The sequence below is a fragment of the Canis lupus genome, chromosome 21 (genome assembly GCF_003254725.2).
Source record: "Canis lupus dingo isolate Sandy chromosome 21, ASM325472v2, whole genome shotgun sequence".
Taxonomy (NCBI): domain Eukaryota; kingdom Metazoa; phylum Chordata; class Mammalia; order Carnivora; family Canidae; genus Canis; species Canis lupus.
The window spans coordinates 36953471-36974288 of NC_064263.1; the positions used below are offsets into that span (position 1 = coordinate 36953471).

The 20818-nt window shown below is 39.5% G+C and overlaps 1 protein-coding gene across 9 annotated transcripts in view; it reads right to left on the reverse strand.

The window, feature by feature from the left end:
- LOC112667656 (glyceraldehyde-3-phosphate dehydrogenase-like) overlaps positions 1–20818 on the reverse strand; it is an 88209-nt gene that overhangs the window by 11374 nt on the left and 56017 nt on the right. For 5 of the 9 annotated variants that reach the window (XR_007404707.1, XR_003141217.3, XR_007404705.1 and 2 more), the window contains exons 2-4: positions 18423–18546; positions 13861–13968; positions 12617–12754 (exon numbers count right to left, since the gene is read on the reverse strand). Coding sequence is in view for 2 of the 9 variants with exons in the window: in XM_049099093.1 (XP_048955050.1) it covers positions 5122–6272; positions 13861–13936 (1227 nt within the window). In the remaining 7 variants the exon portion in view is untranslated. Of the gene's footprint in view, positions 1–4579; positions 6273–11530; positions 12467–12616; positions 12755–13860; positions 13969–18422; positions 18547–19529; positions 19555–20818 lie in introns of those variants that run through there. The other 4 variants (XM_049099093.1, XR_003141219.3, XR_007404709.1 and 1 more) reach the window with 4 other exon arrangements.

Sequence of the window (20818 nt, forward strand, 5' to 3'; positions counted from 1 at the left end):
TTCACTATGTCTAATATGAACTTCCATTTACATAGCCAGATGTTTTTATGTGAGTTATTCTATGTAATCTTCACAACTTTCCAACAAAGTACAAAGTTTAAACTTTGCCATAGTCACCAGACTTTAAACCATGCCTTCTCTCTTCAAGTTCACACCTCTTTCTAATACCTGAAAATAGCCTCAAGGTGATTCCTATGGATATTCAATAAATATTTGCTAATTTGAGTTGAAATAGCACAGTTAATTCCTGGGTTTTATTCCTCTGTGCTCCTCAGGATAATGGCCTCCTTTGTCTGCCACCTCCTCAGTGCCCAGAAGACCAGACTTCTGGTAGTAGGCCCTCTTCCTCAGCTGCTCTTGTTGCTGGAAGAGCCTGAGCCTTATCCCACATGGTTTTTGAACATCTCATAGGCATTTTCAAAGTAATATGTCTAAAAGTGAATTCCTTGTACACCAGAAACTGATATATAACACTGTATATTAATGATACTGGAATTGAAATGTAAAAACTTAATAAAGTTTTTTTAAAAAGGAATTCTTGATGATTTTTTGAAACCTACATAAACTCTAGTTGGCTCCCACTCTTCCCCATGTCAGCATCCCCCTCTATGCCACCCACCAGTGAATTATTAATGCCAGAAATTTGAGTGTCAACCTGTTAATTTCACTTTCAAATTACATCTAGAATCTCTTTACTTCTGTTTACCTCCAATAGTACAGTCCTAGTCTAAGGCATCCACTAGTACCTTCACTAGTACCATCACTAGTATGATTTGTCTCTACTAGTACCATCCTCTTCTAAGGCCGACTCCTTTCATTTTGATAGTTGCAATAGCCTCCTAACTGGACTTCCTTTTTGTAATCCTTACACCCAATCCACTCTGCACATGTCAGCCAGATTGAGCTTTTAAAAACGTAAATCAGATCACAACATTCTTTGGTTTAAAATTGTTTAAGACTTCCAACTGCACTTGGGATAAATCAGTGCTCAAGTAACCTACAATGCCCTGCATATATTGCCTGCTTATCTCCCCAGTATCACTGTCCTCTTTGCTCAGTGGTCATATTGGCTTTTCGTTAGTTCTTAGGGTACACTGAACTCTTTCCTGCCATAGGGACTTTGCTGTTACAATTTTTCTGCTTGGAATGCTCTTATTTTTATGGAGTTTTTAAAGAAGATTTTATTTATTTGAAATAAAGAAAGAGAGAGAGAGGAGGAGGGAGAGAGCACGAACGGGGAGAGGGGGAGGGGCAGAGGGAAAGGGAGAAGTGGATTTCCATGATGTGGGGCTCTATCCCAGGACCCCGGGATCATGACCTGAGCTGAAGGCAGATGTTTAACTGACTGAGCCTACCCAGGTGCTCCATGCTTGGAATGCTCTTGATGAGGCTAGTTCTCCCTATTCTTCATGACTTGACACACATTAACTCCTCAAGGAAGTTTTCCATAAAATCCCTAAAATAGTAGTTGTCTCTGATATTCTCAATTATGTCACATTATCCTTTTCTTTACAGCAATCTACAATTATTTGCTGTAATTATTTTATTATTTGTGAAATTCCTTCTTATATATATTCTGTGTAAGAAAGTAAACTTCATGAAAGCTGTGACATTGTTTAGTCTTGGGTATATCACTAATTCTTGGCACACTGTAGGTCCTGAATAAATATTCTTTTTTTTTTTTAAAGATTTTATTTATTTATTCATGAGAGAGACAGAGAGAGGCAGAGATACAGGCAGAGGGAGAAGCAGGATCCCCGCAAGGAGCCCTGTGTGGGACTCAATCCCAGACCCCAGGATCATGCCTTGAGCCAAAGGCAGACAGACACTCAACCACTGAGCAACCCAGATGTCCCTGAATAAGTATTCTTTAAATGAACAAAAGATTGAGTGATCTCCCATCTAATTGAGAAGGCTATAGGAGCCACTATTTATTCCTGCCTTCATGTCACTCAGGTGGCCACTCACCTAACCTAGGTCAGAGAAAAAGTATAGAAGTTTGAGAACTATACAAAAGGAATCAACCTATCAGCCTTGCTGTAGTGGAAACATTAGGGGATGTGGGGTCAAAAGAATTATATTCTAATTTGAGAAAGTTACCTAACCTTTTTGAGCCTCAGTTCTTCACGTATAAGAAGAGGGATCAGCTTGCATAGTGTATAGTCTTATTATCTTGTATCCACAATGCCCGACACATAACAAATGCTAAAAATATGAGTGTATGTAATAAAATCATCATACTACCTTACAGGACTTTTGTGAGGATTAAATGAGATATTGAACTATGGGGTTTATTATAAATGCTTCTTAAATGCTTATCTCAGAACACGCAGTTGAAAGAAAGTTAAAGTTGCTTTCTTATTCAAAGCAACTCTGAAAAAGAACAAAGTTGGAGAACTCACATTTCAGGATTTCAAAAGTTAGTGAAGTTTGAGAACTTCACTATAGTAATCAAGTCACCGCAGTACTGGTGTTAGTCTAGACATCAGATAAATGGAATAGGATTGAGAGTTCAGAAATAAACCATTACATTTTTGGTCAGTATCTTTTTTTAAATTTGAGATATTGAGATAAAATATCATAGCATAAACTTTACCATCTGAATCATTTTTAACTGTACATCCAGTGATGTTAAATGCATTCATAATGTTGCATAACCATCCCTACCATTCACTTTCATAACTTGTAAGCTGGTAAAACTAAAACCCTATACTTATTAAACAATAACTCCCCATTCCCTCTCCTCAGCTCCTGACAAACACAATTCTACTTTCTGTCTCTGTAACTTTGACTACTCTAAATATGTGTCTCATATAAATAGAAATATACAGTATTTGTCTTTTTGTGACTGACTCATTTCACTTAGCATAATGTCCTCAAGGTTTATCCATGATGTAGCATATGTCAGAATCTCCTTCTTTTTTAAGGCTGAATAATATATTCCATTGTATGTTTATACCACATTTTGCTATTCCATTCATGTGCTGATGGACACTTGGATTGCTTCCATGTTTTAACTACCATGAATAACATTGCTATGAACATGAGTGTAAAAATATGTTTGAGTCCCTGCTTCCAATTTTTTTTGGTATATATCCAGATGTGGAATGCTGGATCATTAGTAATTGCTTTTTTAATTTTTTGAGGAACTGCCATCTCTTTTCCATAGAAGCTGTGCCATTTTACATTCCTAATAACGTTGCACAAGGGTTTCAATTTTTCCACATCTTGACACTTGCTATTTTATGTTTTTTAGATGGTAGCCATCCTAACAGATGTGAGGTGGTATCTCATTATAATTTTGATTTGCATTTCCTTAATGATTAGTGATATTGAGCATCTTTTCATGTGCTTCTTGATGACTTGCACATCTTGAGAAATATCTAAATCTTTTGTCTAGTTTTTCATCAAGTTGTATTTGTTGTTGCTGAATTTTAGGAGTTCTCTATATATTATGGATATTAATCACTTTTCATTTATATGATTTGCAAATTTTTCTTCAGTTCTGTGAGTTGTTGCCTTTTTACTCTGCTGATAATGTCTTTTGATGCACAAAATAAAAAATTTTCCATGAAGTCTAATTTGTCTATTTTCTAGGTTGTTGCCCATGCTTTTGGTGTCATATCCAGGAAATCACTGCCAAATCCAATGCTGTGTAACATTTGTTGCATATTTTCTTATAAAAATTTTATACTTTTAGATCTTACATTTAAGTTTTCTTTCCATTTTGAGTTAATTTTTATATATGATGTTTGTTAAAGAGCCATTCATGCTTTTGCATGTGATTATCTAGCTTTTCCAACACCATTTGTTGAAAAGACTGTTTTTTCTCCATCAAATTGTGTTGATACCCTTGTCAAAATTGTTTGACCATACAAACAAGAGTTTATGTATGGGCTCTCTATTTTTTAAAAAATATTTTAAAAATTTATTCATGAGAGACACACAGAGAGAGAGGCAGAGGGAGAAGCAAGCTCCACGCAGGGACCCCAATGTGGGATTAAATCCTGGGACTCCAAGATCACACCCCGAGCTGAAGGCAAGTGCTCAACTGCTGAGCCACCCAGGCGTCCTCATGGGCTATTTCATTCAATTGGTCTACACTGTCTTTATGCCAGTACCACACTGTTTATGGTCAGTTGATTTTAGACAATCCAATGGAGAAAGAGTGATATTTTCCACAACTGATGTTGGGACAACTGGATATCCACATACAAAAGAATGCCGTTGGATTCCTGCCCACACCATATATAAAATTTAACTCAAAATGGATCAAAGATCTAAATGTAACAACTAAAACCACAACGCTCTTAGAAAACAACATAGGTATAAATCTCTGTGACCTTGTATCAGGCAATGGTTTCTTAAATATGATGCCAAAAGCACAAGCAACCAAAGAAAAAAAGATAAATTGGGCTTCACCAAAGCTAAAAACTTTTGTGCCAAAGGATACTGTCAAGAAAAGAAAATTCAAAGAATAGAAGAAAATATTTACAAGTTATATATTAGATAAGAGAGTTCTATTCAGAATATTTAAAGAAATCTTAAAATTCAACAACAAAAAACCCAAACAACCCAATTTTAAAATAGGCAAAGGATTTTATTAGACATTTCTCCAAGGAGATGTACAAATGGCTAAAAAGCACATGAAAGTATGCTCAACATCATTAGTCATCAGGGAAATGCAAATGAAAACCACAATTAGATATTACTTCTCATTAGAATGACTAAAAAAATACAGACATTAATAAGAGTTGGGGGAAAACTACAACGAATAACACAGAAAATTATTTAAGATATATGCAAAAATGAAAGAAAAATGTTAGCAAGGATGTGGAGAAACTAGATTCTCATACCTTGTTAGTAGTAAAGGGGGGGCAGCCACTTTGGAAAACAATTTTATATTTCCTCCATTTTTGGGGGGGGTACAGTATACTTTATTGATGGTACATGACAAGGTAGGGCTCCCCAAACCCTCCCCTTCTTCGGGTTCTAGGATGTAAATTGGAGGTCAGGAGATTCTCAGTGTGTTGGGGGATTAAGTTGGGGCAGGGACTCCCCAGCAGCTGAGGGCCTCTCTCTTCCTCTTGTTCTTGCTGGGGCTGGTGGTCCAGGAGGCTCTTACTCCTTGGAGGCCATGTGGACCATGAGGTCCACCACCTGGTTGCTGTAGCCGAATTCATTGTCATACCAGGAAATGAGTTTGACAAAGTGGTCATTGAGGGCAATGCCAGCCCCAGCGTCGAAGGTGGAAGAGTGGGTGTCACTGTTGAAGTCACAGGAGACAACCTGGTCCTCAGTGTAGCCCAGGATGCCCTTGAGGGGGCCCTCTGATGCCTGCTTCACTACCTTCTTGATGTCGTCATATTTGGCAGCTTTCTCCAGGCGGCAGGTCAGATCCACAACTGACACATTGTGGGTGGGGACACGGAAGGCCATGCCAGTGAGCTTCCCGTTCAGCTCAGGAATGACCTTGCCCACAGCCTTGGCGGCACCAGTGGAAGCAGGGATGATGTTCTGGGCAGCCCCTCGGCCGTCACGCCACAGCTTCCCAGAGGGGCCGTCCACGGTCTTCTGGGTGGCAGTGATGGCATGGACGGTGGTCATGAGGCCCTCCACAATGCTGAAGTGGTCATGGATGACTTTGGCTAGAGGAGCCAAGCAGTTGGTGGTGCAGGAGGCATTGCTGACAATCTTGAGGGAGTTGTCATACTTCTCATGGTTCACGCCCATCACAAACATGGGGGCATCAGCAGAAGGAGCAGAGATGATGACCCTCTTGGCCCCACCCTTCAAGTGAGCCCCAGCCTTCTCCATGGTGGTGAAGACCCCAGTGGACTCCACAACATACTCAGCACCAGCATCACCCCATTTGATGTTGGCGGGATCTCGCTCCTGGAAGATGGAGATGGACTTCCCGTTGATGACAAGTTTCCCGTTCTCAGCCTTGACTGTGCCGTGGAATTTGCCGTGGGTAGAATCATACTGGAACATGTACACCATGTAGTTGAGGTCAATGAAGGGGTCATTGATGGCGACAATATCCACTTTGCCAGAGTTAAAAGCAGCCCTGGTGACCAGGCGCCCAATACGGCCAAATCCATTCACTCCGACCTTCACCATCGTGTCTCGGGGACGTGGCTGGCACTGCACCAGAGGATGCAGCCGGGGAGGAGCAGAGAGCCTATTTCCTCCATTTTTAAATATAGAGTTACCATCTGACCCAGCAATTCCACTTCTAGGTATGTACCTACAAGATGTCCACAGAAAACCTGTACACAAATGTTCATAACAGTGTTATTCATAAAAACTAAAAACTGGAAATGACCTGCATATTCATCAACTGATGAATGAATAAAGAACATGTGGTATATTCACACAGTAGAATGTTATTCAGTAATTGAAAAGGAACAAAGTACAGTATAGTACTACAACATAATGATCCTTGAAAACATTATGCTCAGTGAAAAAAGCTAGAAATAAAACACCAAATAGTGCACGATTCCTTTTATATGAAATGTCCACAATAGGTAAATTCATTGAGACAGAATGTAGATTAATGGTTCCCAGGTGCTAGCAAAGGGGGAAATGACTGCTAGTGGGCATAGGGTTTCTTTATGGGGTAATGAAAATATTACACAGTGGTGATAGTTGCACAACTCTAAATATGCTAAAAAACACTGGATTGTATACTTTAAAAGGGTGAATTTTGTGTTATGTGAAATACACCTCAACCAAGCCATTTTATTTTATTTTATTTTTTAAAGATTTTATTTATTTATTCATGAGAGACACAGAGAGAGAAGCAGAGACATAGGCAGAGGGAGAAGCACCAGGATCATGCCCTGAGCCAAAAGCAGACATTCAACCACTGAGCCACTCAGGCATCTCTCAACCAAGCCATTTTAAAAAGAACAGGGGTCCCTGGGTGGCTCAGTGGTTTAGTGCCTGTCTTTGGCCCAGGGTGTGATCCTGGAGTCCTGGGATCGAGTCCCGCGTCGGGCTCCTGGCATGGGGTCTGCTTCTCCCTCTGCCTGTGTCTCTGCCTCTCTTTCTCTCTCTCTGTGTGTCTATCATGAACAAATAAATAAATAAATCTTTAAAATAAATAAATAGAAAAGAATATTTTCCTAAAGATCTCATTTTAAATGTGAAGAAATTGAGGTCTGAAGAATCTGAATGTTTATGGGACGCCTGGGTGGCTCAGAGGTTGAGCAACTGCCTCTGGCTCAGGGAGTGATCCCGGAGTCCTGGGATCGAGTCCCACATGGGGCTCCCTGCATGGAGTCTGCTTCTCCCTCTGCCTATGTGTCTGCCCCCCTCTTTCTCTGTGTCTCTCGTGAATAAATAAGTAAAAAATCTTAAAAATAAAAAGAATTTGAATGCTTACATATATCTCAGTGGTTTTCTCTTCAGTGGACACTGCTGTGAAATTACAAAGGCAAGCCACTGGCTGGGAGAAAATATTTGAAAAAATATATATGATAGGGACATTTCTCCAGAATATGCAAAGTACTCAGTAATAAGAGAAACAGCTCAATTTAAGAAATTAAAGATATCTTCTTGGACGGGGACACTTGGGTGGCTCAGGGGTTGAGCATCTGTTTTCAGCTCAGGGTGTGATCCCAGGATTGAATCCCACATTGGGTTCCCCGCAGGGAGCCTGCTTCTCCCTCTGCCTGTGTCTCCGCCTCTCTCTGTGTGTATCTCACGAATAAATAAATAAAATCTTAAAAAAAAAAAAAGATATCTTCGGGGCAGCCAGGGTGGCTCAGCGGTTTAAGCGCCTGCCTTCAGCCCAGGGCATGATCCTGGTGTCCCGGGATCGAGTCCCATGTCGGGCTCCCTACGTGGAGCCTGCTTCTCCCTCTGCCTGTGTCTCTGCCTCTCTCTCTCTCTCTCTCTCTATCATGAATAAATAAATAAAATATTTAAAAAAAGATATCTTCTTTGACCAAAAAAGATAGATGGAGGGCAAAAAAATAGAAGGAAAGATGCTCAAAATCATTTTGATTAGGGAAATGCAAATTCAAGCCACTATTGTGTACTTCGACATATCCACTAGAATGACTAAAATGAAAGACTGACAATACCGAGTATTGTAAAGTAAGTGGAACAACTGGAACTCTACTTTGCCAACTAGAGTATGAGAAATTAGATTGCCACTTCAGAGAAGTTTGCAGTACCTTATAGAATTAAATATGCACTTAGCATCTAATCTAGCAATCCCACTTATAAGTATTTACCCAGGAGAAATGAAAACATATGTTCACTCAAAGACTTGTAGATGAGTATTCACAGTGTCACTGATCCATCTATTACAACCACTAATTCAGGAAACCAATAGATAAGCAAGCCTTGGCACTGCCACGGCCAAGTGCTCCCTCCCAGGAAATCCCAAAGGGAGCTGGACAAGTTGAAAGCATAGCTCCTAACTGGGTTTGCTAACACTGTTGCCAAACAAACTCTGATAAACTCATTACAAGAGAAGCCAATAACTCACGAAAGGAGGGTTTGGAAAAGAAAAAAGAAGAAATTTATCTCAAATATCAGCAGCCGGGGGAGAGGTGATAGGCTCAAGCCTTAACAACTGACTTGTCTGTGGGCAAGATGGATATCTAGAGTTTTATAAGGTGAGGAAGGATGAGCAAGACAGAAGGCAGAGAGCATAGGATCATGGGTGAAGGTTGGTAGGTGTTCAGCCCATGATCATGGGCAGGGAAGGGGAAGTGTGGGATGTGGTCTTTTAGGCATTCCATGACTCTCAGGGCTTTTCTTTTAAAAAATTATTTATTTATTTATGATAGTCACAGAGAGAGAGAGAGAGAGAGAGAGAGAGGCAGAGACAAAGGCAGAAGCAGGCTTCATGCACCGGGAGCCCAATGTGGGATTCGATCCCGGGTCTCCAGGATCGTGCCCTGGGCCAAGGGCAGGCGCCAAACTGCTGCGCCACCCAGGGATCCCTCTCAGGGCTTTTCTGGTCTAGTCATTTGACTAGAATAGAATGTTCTGGTCATTTAAAAACATCTTCATCAATGACTCAAAAAAGTGCAATAAGAGATATAAGCATACTGTGTTTTATTTAGAGCATGCATTAAGCTGTGTGCCTAATTCTGGTATTAATTGCTGGGGTCTATAGCTGAGCCAGAGGGCTCACTGATAATAGTAGACTTATTGATAAAAATTTTAAAAATAAACCTCAGAACAATCTAAATATTCAACTGACAGAAGAAAATCGTCATATATTCATGCAATGGCATGCTATTTAGCAATAAATAAACAAATTACTGATACATGTTGATGAATTTCAAAAACATTATGTTAAATGAAAGAAGCCAAACATAAAGTTTTTGGAAAGACATAAATTTTTTGAAAATTGTAGTGAAAAAAATCCGATCTGTGTTTTTCAAGGGCCAGGAATAAAGGAAGGAGATTGCCTACAAAGGGGCAGGAAGGAACACTTGTGATGATGGAAATGAAGTGTTCTATATCATGATGATGGTGGTGGTTACAGTATATATTTTTCAGAACTCATCAAATTACACCTAAAAATGGTTAACTGTATATGCAAATAATATCTCATTAAAGCTGATTTTTAAAAAGACCATTATTCAAAAACTTCATTTAAAGATGAAAAAATTGAGCTCTAAAGGTAAGTGATCACAAAGGTAGTGGAAGTTAGAAATCCATCCAGCATTAGGAGTCTTTGACTCCTTATCTAAGGCCATTTGCATTATAACTTGTACCTTAGTTTTAGAAAGAAAAGCATCAAGTGTACTTTCATTTATTTAGGTTTCCCCTCTCTACTGCTTGCTAGATCTTCTTGGGAATGCAGTAAATGAATATATTTTGAGTTTTTTCTTCTATATAGCCCAACCTGGGATCAAACCTTTTGATAATAAATAATATTGGAGTCCTCAATTGAATGACAGGTTGTCTCAGTTTCTAAATACCATTAGTAAAAGGGGTCTAATAATTTCCTGTCAGCTTTTTAACAGACTAAGGAAAATTAAGAATGACGGACAGAAATAACGGTGTTATTCCCAGGTTTGCCGCTTGTTTTGTATTACTCTATTGCTTTGTTTCAAAAGAAAGCAAACTACTTGAGAACTCAAAGTATTCAGGTTGTTGATGGAGATTTTTGCAGACTTCTTTTGGAAAATGCAGGGGAGCCCCCTGGTGTAGTTTCTTGTTTACTGCACTTGAGTGGACACTGCCGTCAAGTGGAGAGATGAGAACTACCTGGTGGGGGTGGTGAAACAGGTTATGCGGATTAACAAGTGCCCTTGCGAGCACCGAGTGATGTATGGGAGTGTTGAATCACAATATTGTACACATGAAACTTACAGAACACTATGTTAACTCTACTGGAAATAAAATAGAATAGAATAAAAAATAAATAATTAAAAACAGGACTACTTTGACATCTTGTCCATTCAGGTGCTCCTGACCTTTTGTGATAAGTGATCCACAGTGACCACCCTGACTAAGGCAGAATGTGTTGGAATTGGTTGTAAATCAATGGGAATTAGTAAGAGTCTATTATTTTCCAAGTGTTAGATTGATGAAAAAGAATGACATTTGGAAAAGATCACTCCACTCAGTGTGGAGCCTAAGGCAGGGCTTGAAATCACAATGTTGAGACCAAGACCTGAGCCTAGACCAGGAGTCAGATGCTTAACTGACTGAGGCACCCAGGTGCTCCAAACACAGATCACTTTAGAATCAAAAGTTAAATGTTATAATACTATATGGCTTACAAAGGGCTTGTATGCAAATTATTTGGTTTCATTTACTAAGAGCTCTATGAGGTGGGTTTTTTTTTTTTTTAAGATTTTATTTATTCATGAAAGACACAGAGACAGAGAGACAGAGACACAGGCAGAGGGTGAAGCAGGTTTCATGCAAGGAGCCTCATGTGGGACTTGAACCCGGGACTCCAGGATCATGCCCTGAGCCAAAGGCAGACGCTCAACCACTGAGCAAGGCATCTTTGTCTCCACTCTTGCTCCCTCCAACATGACCTAACCTTTTTTACTTCTTCCTTCTCCTATACCATTGATTTTAAAACATATTTGACTATGCAATCATATATGTTCTCTTAACTTAAAAAATGATTTCTGAAAATTGCCTGTCTGATGGGTGCATCATAATAGAACTGCAACTTAAGTTACAAGAGGATCTGGAGATCTATCATTAGCAGTGTCTGATTAGTGATAATTTTTTAGTTTTGCCCTGTGATCTGTAGCAATGTATTAGCAAAAGTTACTAGATTTGCAATAATATAGGAGCAAAATTTCTGGAAATAATAAGTATTGCTAAGCAAACCAACAGATTTGGACAACAAAGAATATTTGATCATGCACGAGGCTATGCACTGTAGCACTTAAATACTTTGTAGATTTAAAAAATATTTTAATGAAAAAAAATATTTATTTATTCATGAGAGACAGAGAGAGAGAGAGAGGCAGAGACATAGGCAGAGGGAGAAGTAGGCTCCATGCAGGGAGCCTGATGTGGGATTCAATCCCAGGACCCCGAGATCACGACTTGAGCCAAAGGCAGATGCTCAACCACTGAGCCACCCAGTTGTCCCATATTTTGTAGATTTTTATCAGTGATGAAAATGTGGCAAGATCCTAAAATACATTTTTTGGCCCCACCAGAATATTCATCTTTTAGTAACTCACAATTTAACAATTTATTGAGCACATAATTTACTTTCATCTTTGGGTTACTAGTTTACTCCTCCTACCCCACTAAAAATTCTTTATACATATACATATGTATATGTATGTATACAGGGTAAAAACTGACCACCTAGGTTCGTGTCCTGACTCTGTCACTTCTACTGTGTGACTCAAGCAAGTTACTTGCCCTCTCTCTGCCTCAGGGTTTTCCACTGGTAAAATGAAGATACTAATAGTACCTACCTCATGAAGTTCCTGTAAGGATTACATGTACGCTGAAAGTGAGGTTTACAGGACCTGGGAGGTTTGGCTATTGTCAGGATAAGGTTGCTTTTATGGACTTTAAGGAAGGTACTTGCTGGGATGAGCACTGGGGGTTATATGTAAGTAAGGAATCACTAAATTCTACCCCTGAAACCAATACTACACTATACGTTAACTAACTTGAATTTAAAACAAGAAGGTTTTTTTTTTTTAAAGATTTTATTTACTTATTCACGAGACACACACACACACACACACACAGAGAGAGAGAGAGAGAGAGAGGCAGTGACACAGGCAGAGGGAGAAGCAGGTTCCACGCAGGGAGCCCGATGTGCGACTCAATCCCAGGTCTCCAGGATCACACCCTGGGCCGAAGGCGGCGCTAAACCACTGAACCACCTGTGCTGCTCAAGAACGTTGTTTTTAGTCTCTAATAAAACATCAACACTAAGGCAGCTATGAGCTCCCTGAGGAATGTCATGCTCTGCGTGTCTCGGGTATTTATCAGTGGGCTGCAAGTTATAAGGAGATTCAATTTAAGCTACATCTCCCTTGCCTTTATTCTCCTCATTATTCTCTGCACCCCCCCCCCACTTGCTGAACAATTATGACCCTTAAATCTTTTAAGGTTGTCGAGGGTGGAAGTGTAGAAATGTCCCTACCTGTGGGTCAACACTAGTCAGGGGGTGCATCGGGGAGTTACAAAAGGCAGAGGTAGCTGAGTCCAACTTGGACAGCAAAGAAGCATCTCTGGGTGGTAAGGACCATCTGTTGATGTGAAATTATTATAGTGATGGAGTCTTGGCACCGAGTGGAAAAACATTGAAAATAGCAACATGTTAGAATTAAACTGGCTATAAGAATGAGAAGTCCAACAAAGAGACCCTTAGTTGTTGACCATAGTCCTCTGAACCAGGAACTTAACCAATCGTTAAAACAGAGGGAAGGTAGAGCCTTAATTTGAGCATTCATATCTGTTAGTAGTCCTGTGACATTTTAATGATAATCTGGGATGTATACACAGTATTCTGTTCTAAGAGTGGTACATGAATCTCTTTGTGCTGCTGTTAGGATATCTAAAGCCATTCTATTTTGAAGAGCCACTTTGAGCATTTGGGTGACCTCAGTATTAAGTAAGGAGACAGTTTTGTGAATCACTGAGTGCCTTTATGGTGTATTTATTAAGGGCTTCCAAGTGCCAAATTATGCTTTCCAACCATATAGATGGTACAAAATGGATGTCAAATGATCATAACACAGAAAAACAGATCGTGTGCATCTTTGTTTTAAATTGGGAAGATTAGCCAGGGTAGTGATGCTTGCTTGTAATAATGTGCCCTTGAAGCCAGGCAACACCTATCCACCCTGAAGAAAGGCAGGGCCACAGGTTAGTTAGTTCCACAAAACCGCTGAGTTCTGTTTGGGGCTAGCCATCTGATTCAGGTTGCCTTATTCAATCAGTACCAAACCAGTCAGTTATCTAGAGTATAATGGTTTGAGAACATATTTCTAATGATAGCCATCTGAAATGTGGGTGTTATTGCCAAGTATCTTATGTATGATTTGTTTCCAGGATAAAACTGCCGTTTGACTGAGCTGTCCAGTGGTGGGCACGAGCCATAAATATGTATCCCAAATTTGGTATATACCATCTTTAGCATGATGATAACTAAAGTTTGTGATTTAGGCACTAATTGACAGGCATTGATTTGTGGGCTTGCAAAGTCAGTTAATATTTTACTTGTCTGAGGGCATGAAAAAGTCTGGTTATGTCCTGGTAAATCCTATGTCCTATTGATCGTCGGTAGATCTATCATGAAACGTGGTGTCATTAGGATTATATATTTTTTCTGAAATATAGGTATACAGAGAGTGCCAATCAGTGCCTTGTAAAGGGGAAACTTACCAGGGTAACCAGGATATAGTTCACATGGGCAAAATTCCAAATATCCAACAAGCTGTTTGATTTTGAAGTTCAGCATAAGTTGTGCCCATTGTAGAAAGGAACCGTGTACTAAAATTTGTGAACAGAGAACAAAGAAAATGTACAACTTTTATCATTGTCTGAAAGGGAGTTTGAGATCTCCTATAGGTTCACAAGAGTAAGAAGGCACGTTAGTTTGCTCATTGGTTTCCTGTGAAGCAAGTACAGGTTTTATTTTAGATATATGGGTCCAGGAAGAGTGCCCCTCTGACTTCACTATAGTAGGAGTATACTCCATTTTGGATTTAAGTCCCCTGCTGTATTTGACTTTCAATCTCTTATTTTATTTATTTTAAAGATTTGTCCATTAGAGAGAGAGAGAGAGAAAGAGAGAGAGAGAGAGAGAAAATGAGTAGGGGGAGGAAGGAACAGAGAGAGAAAGAGAAGCAGACTTCCCACTGATTAGGGAGCCCCAGGCGGGGCTTGATTCCAGGACCCTAAGATCGTGACCTGAGCCAAAGACAACCACTTAACCAACTAAGCCACCCAGGTGCCCCTGACTTCCAATCTTTTAAATAACCTATGTCTCTGGGGCTTGCATGAGGTGGATTTTTAATTATAGTTAAATCAGGTTTGGGGATCATATGATTAGTATATTTATAAAGTAACATGAATTAAACCAGCCTTGAGTGAGTAATTCAATAAAGTATTGTAATCTTCGTCCAATAACAAATCCACTGTAAGAAATGGTTTTCCATAGGATGACTCAAAAGTGCTCAGTCCTAAGTGTAGTGAGGTGCCTTTTTAAAGTATGGTCTGCTTTTTCTGCTTTTTCAGAGGATTGTGGATGCCAGGCTGAATGTAAAAAATATTACATTTTTTAAAGCTTGTTCTATTTGCTGTGTTATTTGTGCAGTAAAAGAAGGACCATTTTCACTTTGAAGGAATGATTTCTCACAACAAAGCTTTGGTTACTTCTCTGGCTCTTTCAGTCTTACATGGAAAGGCCTCAATCCAACCAGTGAAAGTATCAATAAACACTAGTAGGAACTTGTAGCTTTTGCAAGGAGGCATTTGTGTGAAATCAAGCTGCCAGTCCTCTCCTGGATAAGAACCACACCTTTGGACTGGTTTTAAAAGTAGGGATGGGGTGGAGTGTACAGACCGTGCCTTTTGGATTTACTTGTGCACAAACAATTTGGATAGGCAGACTTGTATTACTGTAGTTGTTAAATTTACTCCATCAAATATATTTTTATTTGAATGTTCTAAAGTACCTTTGCCTAAACGAGTAGCCTGGTGTAAATCCTGTGTTATCTTTCATTGGTTATTTTTCAGTATAGATTTTTTTCTCATTAGCAAGACATTCCTATGCATTTTTTGGAATATCCTCATTCCTGGGTTATGTGAATTTCTTGGTCTGAATAGACTGGAGTTATGGGCTCTATTGTAAAACTTAGTATCCTCAGAAGTCTTCTTGTACATGCAAAATATACTGAACTTGAAATGCAGTTGAGAGCTCTATCTTACCCTTTAGTTTTATCAACATTGCTTGAGTTTCTTTATTCTTAAAGTTCATAGTTTTGTGTTGGAGATTTGTAAGTCTATTTTTGTTTTTCTATTTTTTTGTATGTTTTTTATTGGAGTTCGATTTGCCAACATATAGCATAACACCTAGTGCTCATCCTGTCAAGTGCCCCCTCAGTGCCCGTCACCCAGTCACCCCATCCTCCTGCCCACCTCCCCTTCCACTACCCCTTGTTCATTTCCCAGAGTAGGAGTCTCTCATGCTCTGTCTCCCTCACTGATATTTCCCACTCATTTTCTCTCCTTTCCCCTTTAATCCCTTTCGCTATTTTTTATATTCCCTGAATGAATGAAACCATATAATGTTTGTTCTTCTCCGAATGACTTATTTCACTCAGCATAATACTCTCCAGTTCTATCCACGTCGAAGTACATGGCGGGTATTCGTCGTTTCTAATGGCTGAATAATATTCCATTGTATATATAGACCACATCTTGTTTATCATTCATTTCGATAAATGAGGCTCCTTCCACAGTTTAGCTATTGTGGACATTGCTGCTATAAACATTGGGGTGCAGGTGTCTCAGTTTTTCACTGCATCTTTATCTTTGTGGTAAATCCCCAGTAATGCAATTGCTGGGTCGTAGGGTAGCTCTATTTTTAACTCTGAGGAACCTCCACATAGTTTTCCAGAGTGGCTGTACCAGTTCACATTCCAACCAACAGTGCAAGAGGGTTCCCCTTTCTCCACATCCTCTCCAACATTTGTTGTTTTCTGTCTTGTTAATTTTCCCCATTCCCACTGGTGTGAGGTGGTATCTCATTGTGGTTTTGATTTGTATTTCCCTGATGGCCAGTGATGCGGAGCATTTTCTCATGCTTCTTGGCCATGTGTATGTCTTCTTTAGCGAAATTTCTGTTCATGTCTTTTGCCCAATTCATGATTGGATTGTTTGTTTCTTTGCTGCTGAGTTTATTAAGTTCTTTATAGATCTTGGATACTAGCCTTTTATCTGATATGTCATTTGCAAATATCTTCTCCCATTCTGTAGGTTGTCTTTTAGTTTTGTTGACTGTTTCTTTTGCTGTGTGGAAGCTTTTTATCTTGATTAATTCCCAGTAGTTCATTTTTGCTTTTGTTTCCCTTGCCTGTAGAGACGTGTCTTGCAAGAAGTTGCTGTGGCCAAGTTCAAAAAGGGTGTTGCCTGTGTTCTCCTCCAGGATTTTGGTGGATTCTTGTCTCACATATAGATCTTTCATCCATTTTGAGTTTACCTTTGTGTATGGTGTAAGAGAATGGTCTAGTTTCATTCTTTTGCACGTGGCTGTCCAATTTTCTCAGCACCATTTTTTGAGGAGACTCTCCTTTTTCCAGTGGATAATGTTTCCTGCTTCGTTGAATATTAGTTGACCATAGAGCTGAGTGCCGATTTCTGGATTCTCTATTCTGTTCCATTGATCTATGTGTCTGTTTTTGTGCCAGTACCACACTGTCTTGATGATCACAGCTTTGTAGTACAACTTGAAATTGTAAGGCCATTTTTGACGTTATTTTTGTGTGCCTGGGGAAACAGGTGGCAGGATTCTGAGCAAACCTCAATGCCTGACTTGTCAGATTGCAGGTACCTCTCTGCCCTCCTACACTCCTATGGCCTAATGGTATGTGGTAGGTAAGGGGTGTAAACATCATTGGAATAGATAAGGCGTCTCTGGAGGGCATGCCTCCTGAGCTAGGTCTCACTGTTGAAAGCTGTCATGAGCTGAGAGAACCCAGCACTACTTCAGGATCCTTCTTTTTTCTCTCTTTGTCTTTCTTCCCCATTTCCTGGCTTGCTATGTCAGTTCAGCCAACTGACTGAAGAGACAGTTTCTTTTCATGTTTCATGCCTCTACCTTATAGAGAAGTGGTACTTGAGAACCACATGGATCATTAGAGTATGAGAACTCTTGGGCCTGTAAGACAACATCCAATCAAGTCTTATTTGATGCCTAAGTGACATTGGGTTCCCAAGTGTCTAATGACTATACCACTACGTAGGAGGCATAGTAAGGACTTGAACCTACATCTGGATCTAGCTAGCACTCTATTTTCACTTAGTGAATTAATCTGGCAAGAGTTGCTAAGAAAATTGATATTTAAGAAATACTTAATAAATGCTACATACAAGTCAGAAGCTGGGCCAAGTGTATTTGTATAGTTTCATTTGATCTTTAAAACTAACCTGTGAGAGGATTGGGAGAGGTTTAGCAACTTGCCAAAGGTCACAATGGATTGAGAGTGGGGAAGCTGAGGTATGAAACTACATTGTCTGATTTAAATTCGGAGTTCCTAAGACAGAAAATATTTGTGCTCAGGCTACTTATGCTTCACCTTATACAAATACTTGCAGGGGCACCTGGATGGCTCAGTGGTTGAGCATCTGCTTTTGGCTTAGGTCGTGATCCTGGGGTCCTGAGATCCTGTCCTGCATCAGGCTCCCCACAGGGAGCCTGTTTCTCCTCTGCCTGTCTCTGCCTCTCTCTGTGTGTCTCTTATGAATAAATAAATAAAATATTTTTTAAAATGCTTGCAGGTGTAAGGTAAAAATTCAATGTAAACAAAGCACCTTCAGCCAGGGGAAACATTATTTATTCATGAACTTCAGGGTTTCAATTGTTTTCCCCTAGAGAACTAAAGCCTCTAGCCCCTACTTACTGAAAATGTGGTCTGTACACCAGAAGCTTTGGCATGTCCTGGGATCCTGTTAAAAATGCAGAATACCAGACTCCACTTCAGATCTCTTGAATCAGAATATGGAGCATAATAAGATTCTCAGGCGAATTGTGTGCCCCTTAAAGTTGGGAAGCTCTACTTTAGCTGAAACTGAAGGATTCCTGATCTCTGATGATCTCGTAATATTATTACTAAATATCTCCTTAACATGATAAAATTCCCAAATAATTTCCAAACCACTCTCTCAAGAATTTGCAAAAAGAGAATCAGAGAAAAACAAGATTAGTACTAGATGGTACATACCTTGCTAAGGGCGAAGAAACTTGAAATCAACTTGTAAGTCTTTTTGAAAAACTACAAAGGAATTTAAACAGAAATTTCTTCCACATTCCAAACCACTGAGTCCAATGAAGATAACAAGTATTTACTGGAAAAATGAAAAAATGAGAGGAAAAGGATACTTATCAAATGGCAACACCAGGCATTTTGCATAGTTTAATTTCTTGTTATAACATTGAATCCTCACTGTGTATATAAGGGACAGAGGCAAAATAGGTTAGGTAAATTATTCAAGGCCATATAGACTTGGGTCTGAATCCAGATTTGTCTGAATCCAAAGCTCTAATGCCACTCACTGTGCGTGACCCACATAAACTGCGAGGTGCTGCAGGAATCGGAAAGAAGCTCCTATTTTCTCAGTTCTAAGATATACTTGTTTCTCCACAGCTTGACACGTCTGAAGTTGGGATTCTTCTTAAAACCAGCATTGAAAGAAACTCACCAAGGTGCCAAAAAATTCAATGTAGAATGGAAAGTTTTCTTTTTAACAAATAGTGTCAGAATAACTGGATATCCAACTGAAAAGAATGAGCCTTGACCTATACCCCATACCACACACTAAAATTAATTTGAGATGTATCATAGACTTAAATGTAAAGGCCAAAATTTTAAGTGTGGAAGCATATATTTTCAACCTTGGAATATACAAATATTTCTTAAAGAAGACATAGAAAGCACTAAATAACCTCATACCCAGTAGGATGGCTGCTATAAAAAAAAAATAACAGAAAATAACCAGAGTTGGAGAGGATATGGGGAAATTGGAATCCACACAGTTGGTGGGATTATAAAATAGTTCACTATGGAAAACAATAGGGAGTTCCTCAAAAAATTTAAAATAGAACTACTATATGATCCAGCAATCCCACTTCTGGGTATATATCCATAAAAATTGAAAGCAGGGTTTCAAAGAGATATTTGCACACTCATGTTCATAGCAGTACTTTTCACAATAGAAAAGAGGTAGAATCTTTGCTGAAAAAAGAATTTAACTTAAAAGAAAAATCAATTTTACTTCATAAAATCATTTCTTAAGGCAGTGAAAAGAAAATGAAAAGGCAAATCACATACTGGGAGATAATCTTCACAATACATATATCCACAGTGGATGCTATGGTGCTCCCTCCAGACTTCCCTTCTACAGCTTCCAGAAATTTTGGCAGTGAGGTCAACAGATGAGTCTGCCTCTAGACATTCCCCTTGCCCAGAGGGAGTTGCCAGGAACAGAACGCCTCAGTTCCGAAGGGGTTTGGAAATAGGACTGTGGAGAACACAATTATCAACTGAGTCTGTAGTTCTGAGCGAAGTTCTTAGAGATATGGAAGAGGTTTACAAGGAAGTTTTGAGGAAATCCAATATATAACATTTGGGTAAAGGAGGGAAAAAAAGGGGAGGCAGAAGGAGAGGAGAGGTAAGGGCATTCAGAGAGATGGGAGGAAAACTAGGGCTGTATGGAGACATTAAAGTCAAAGGAAGAGGATGTGTTAGAAGGGAGGTAGTTTGGGTTTTTTTCTAACTTATTTATTCATGGGAGACACAGAGAGAGAGGCAGAGACATAGGCAGAGGGGAAGCCTGATGTGGGACTTGATCCCAGGACGCTGGTATCACGACCTGAGCCAAAAGCAGGGGCTCAACCACTGAGCCGCTCAGGCATCCCTGGAAGGGAAGTAGTTTGTCAAATGTTGGGAAGAGATTATGTAAGAGAAAGACTGAACAATGTTTATCATATTTAGCAATATGGAGGTCACTGGAGACAATAGGTAAGAGCAATTTGTTTTTATTATGGGGGCAGAAACTAGACTGATGAGTGAGAGTTAAGGAAATAAACACAGCAATGAAACAACTCTAAAAATTTTTGAATGAGAAAAGAGAACTAGGTTAGCTTAGGAACAGCTACCTAGATCAGATGGCAAAATATTTAAAATTTTAATTTAGTTATTTTTTGAATAAGTGCTACATTCATTTGGTTCAAAGATTTTTTAAAATTATACATTGAGAAATCTTATTTTCACATATGCCCATCTAATTCTTTATTTTTTTAAAAATTTTTATTTATTTATTTATGATAGTCACAGAGAGAGAGAGAGAGAGAGAGAGGCAGAGACACAGGCAGAGAGAGAAGCAGGCTCCATGCACCGGGAGCCCGATGTGGGACTCGATCCCGGGTCTCCAGGATCGTGCCCTGGGCCAAAGGCAGGCGCCAAACTGCTGCGCCACCCAGGGATCCCCCCATCTAATTCTTTATAACCACATCCCCTACCTTGTCCTCTATATGTAACCACTAACTATTAGGTTTTTGGAATCCTTCACTAATTCTTTTTTTTTTAAGTTTTTATATAAATTCCAGTTAGTTAGCATA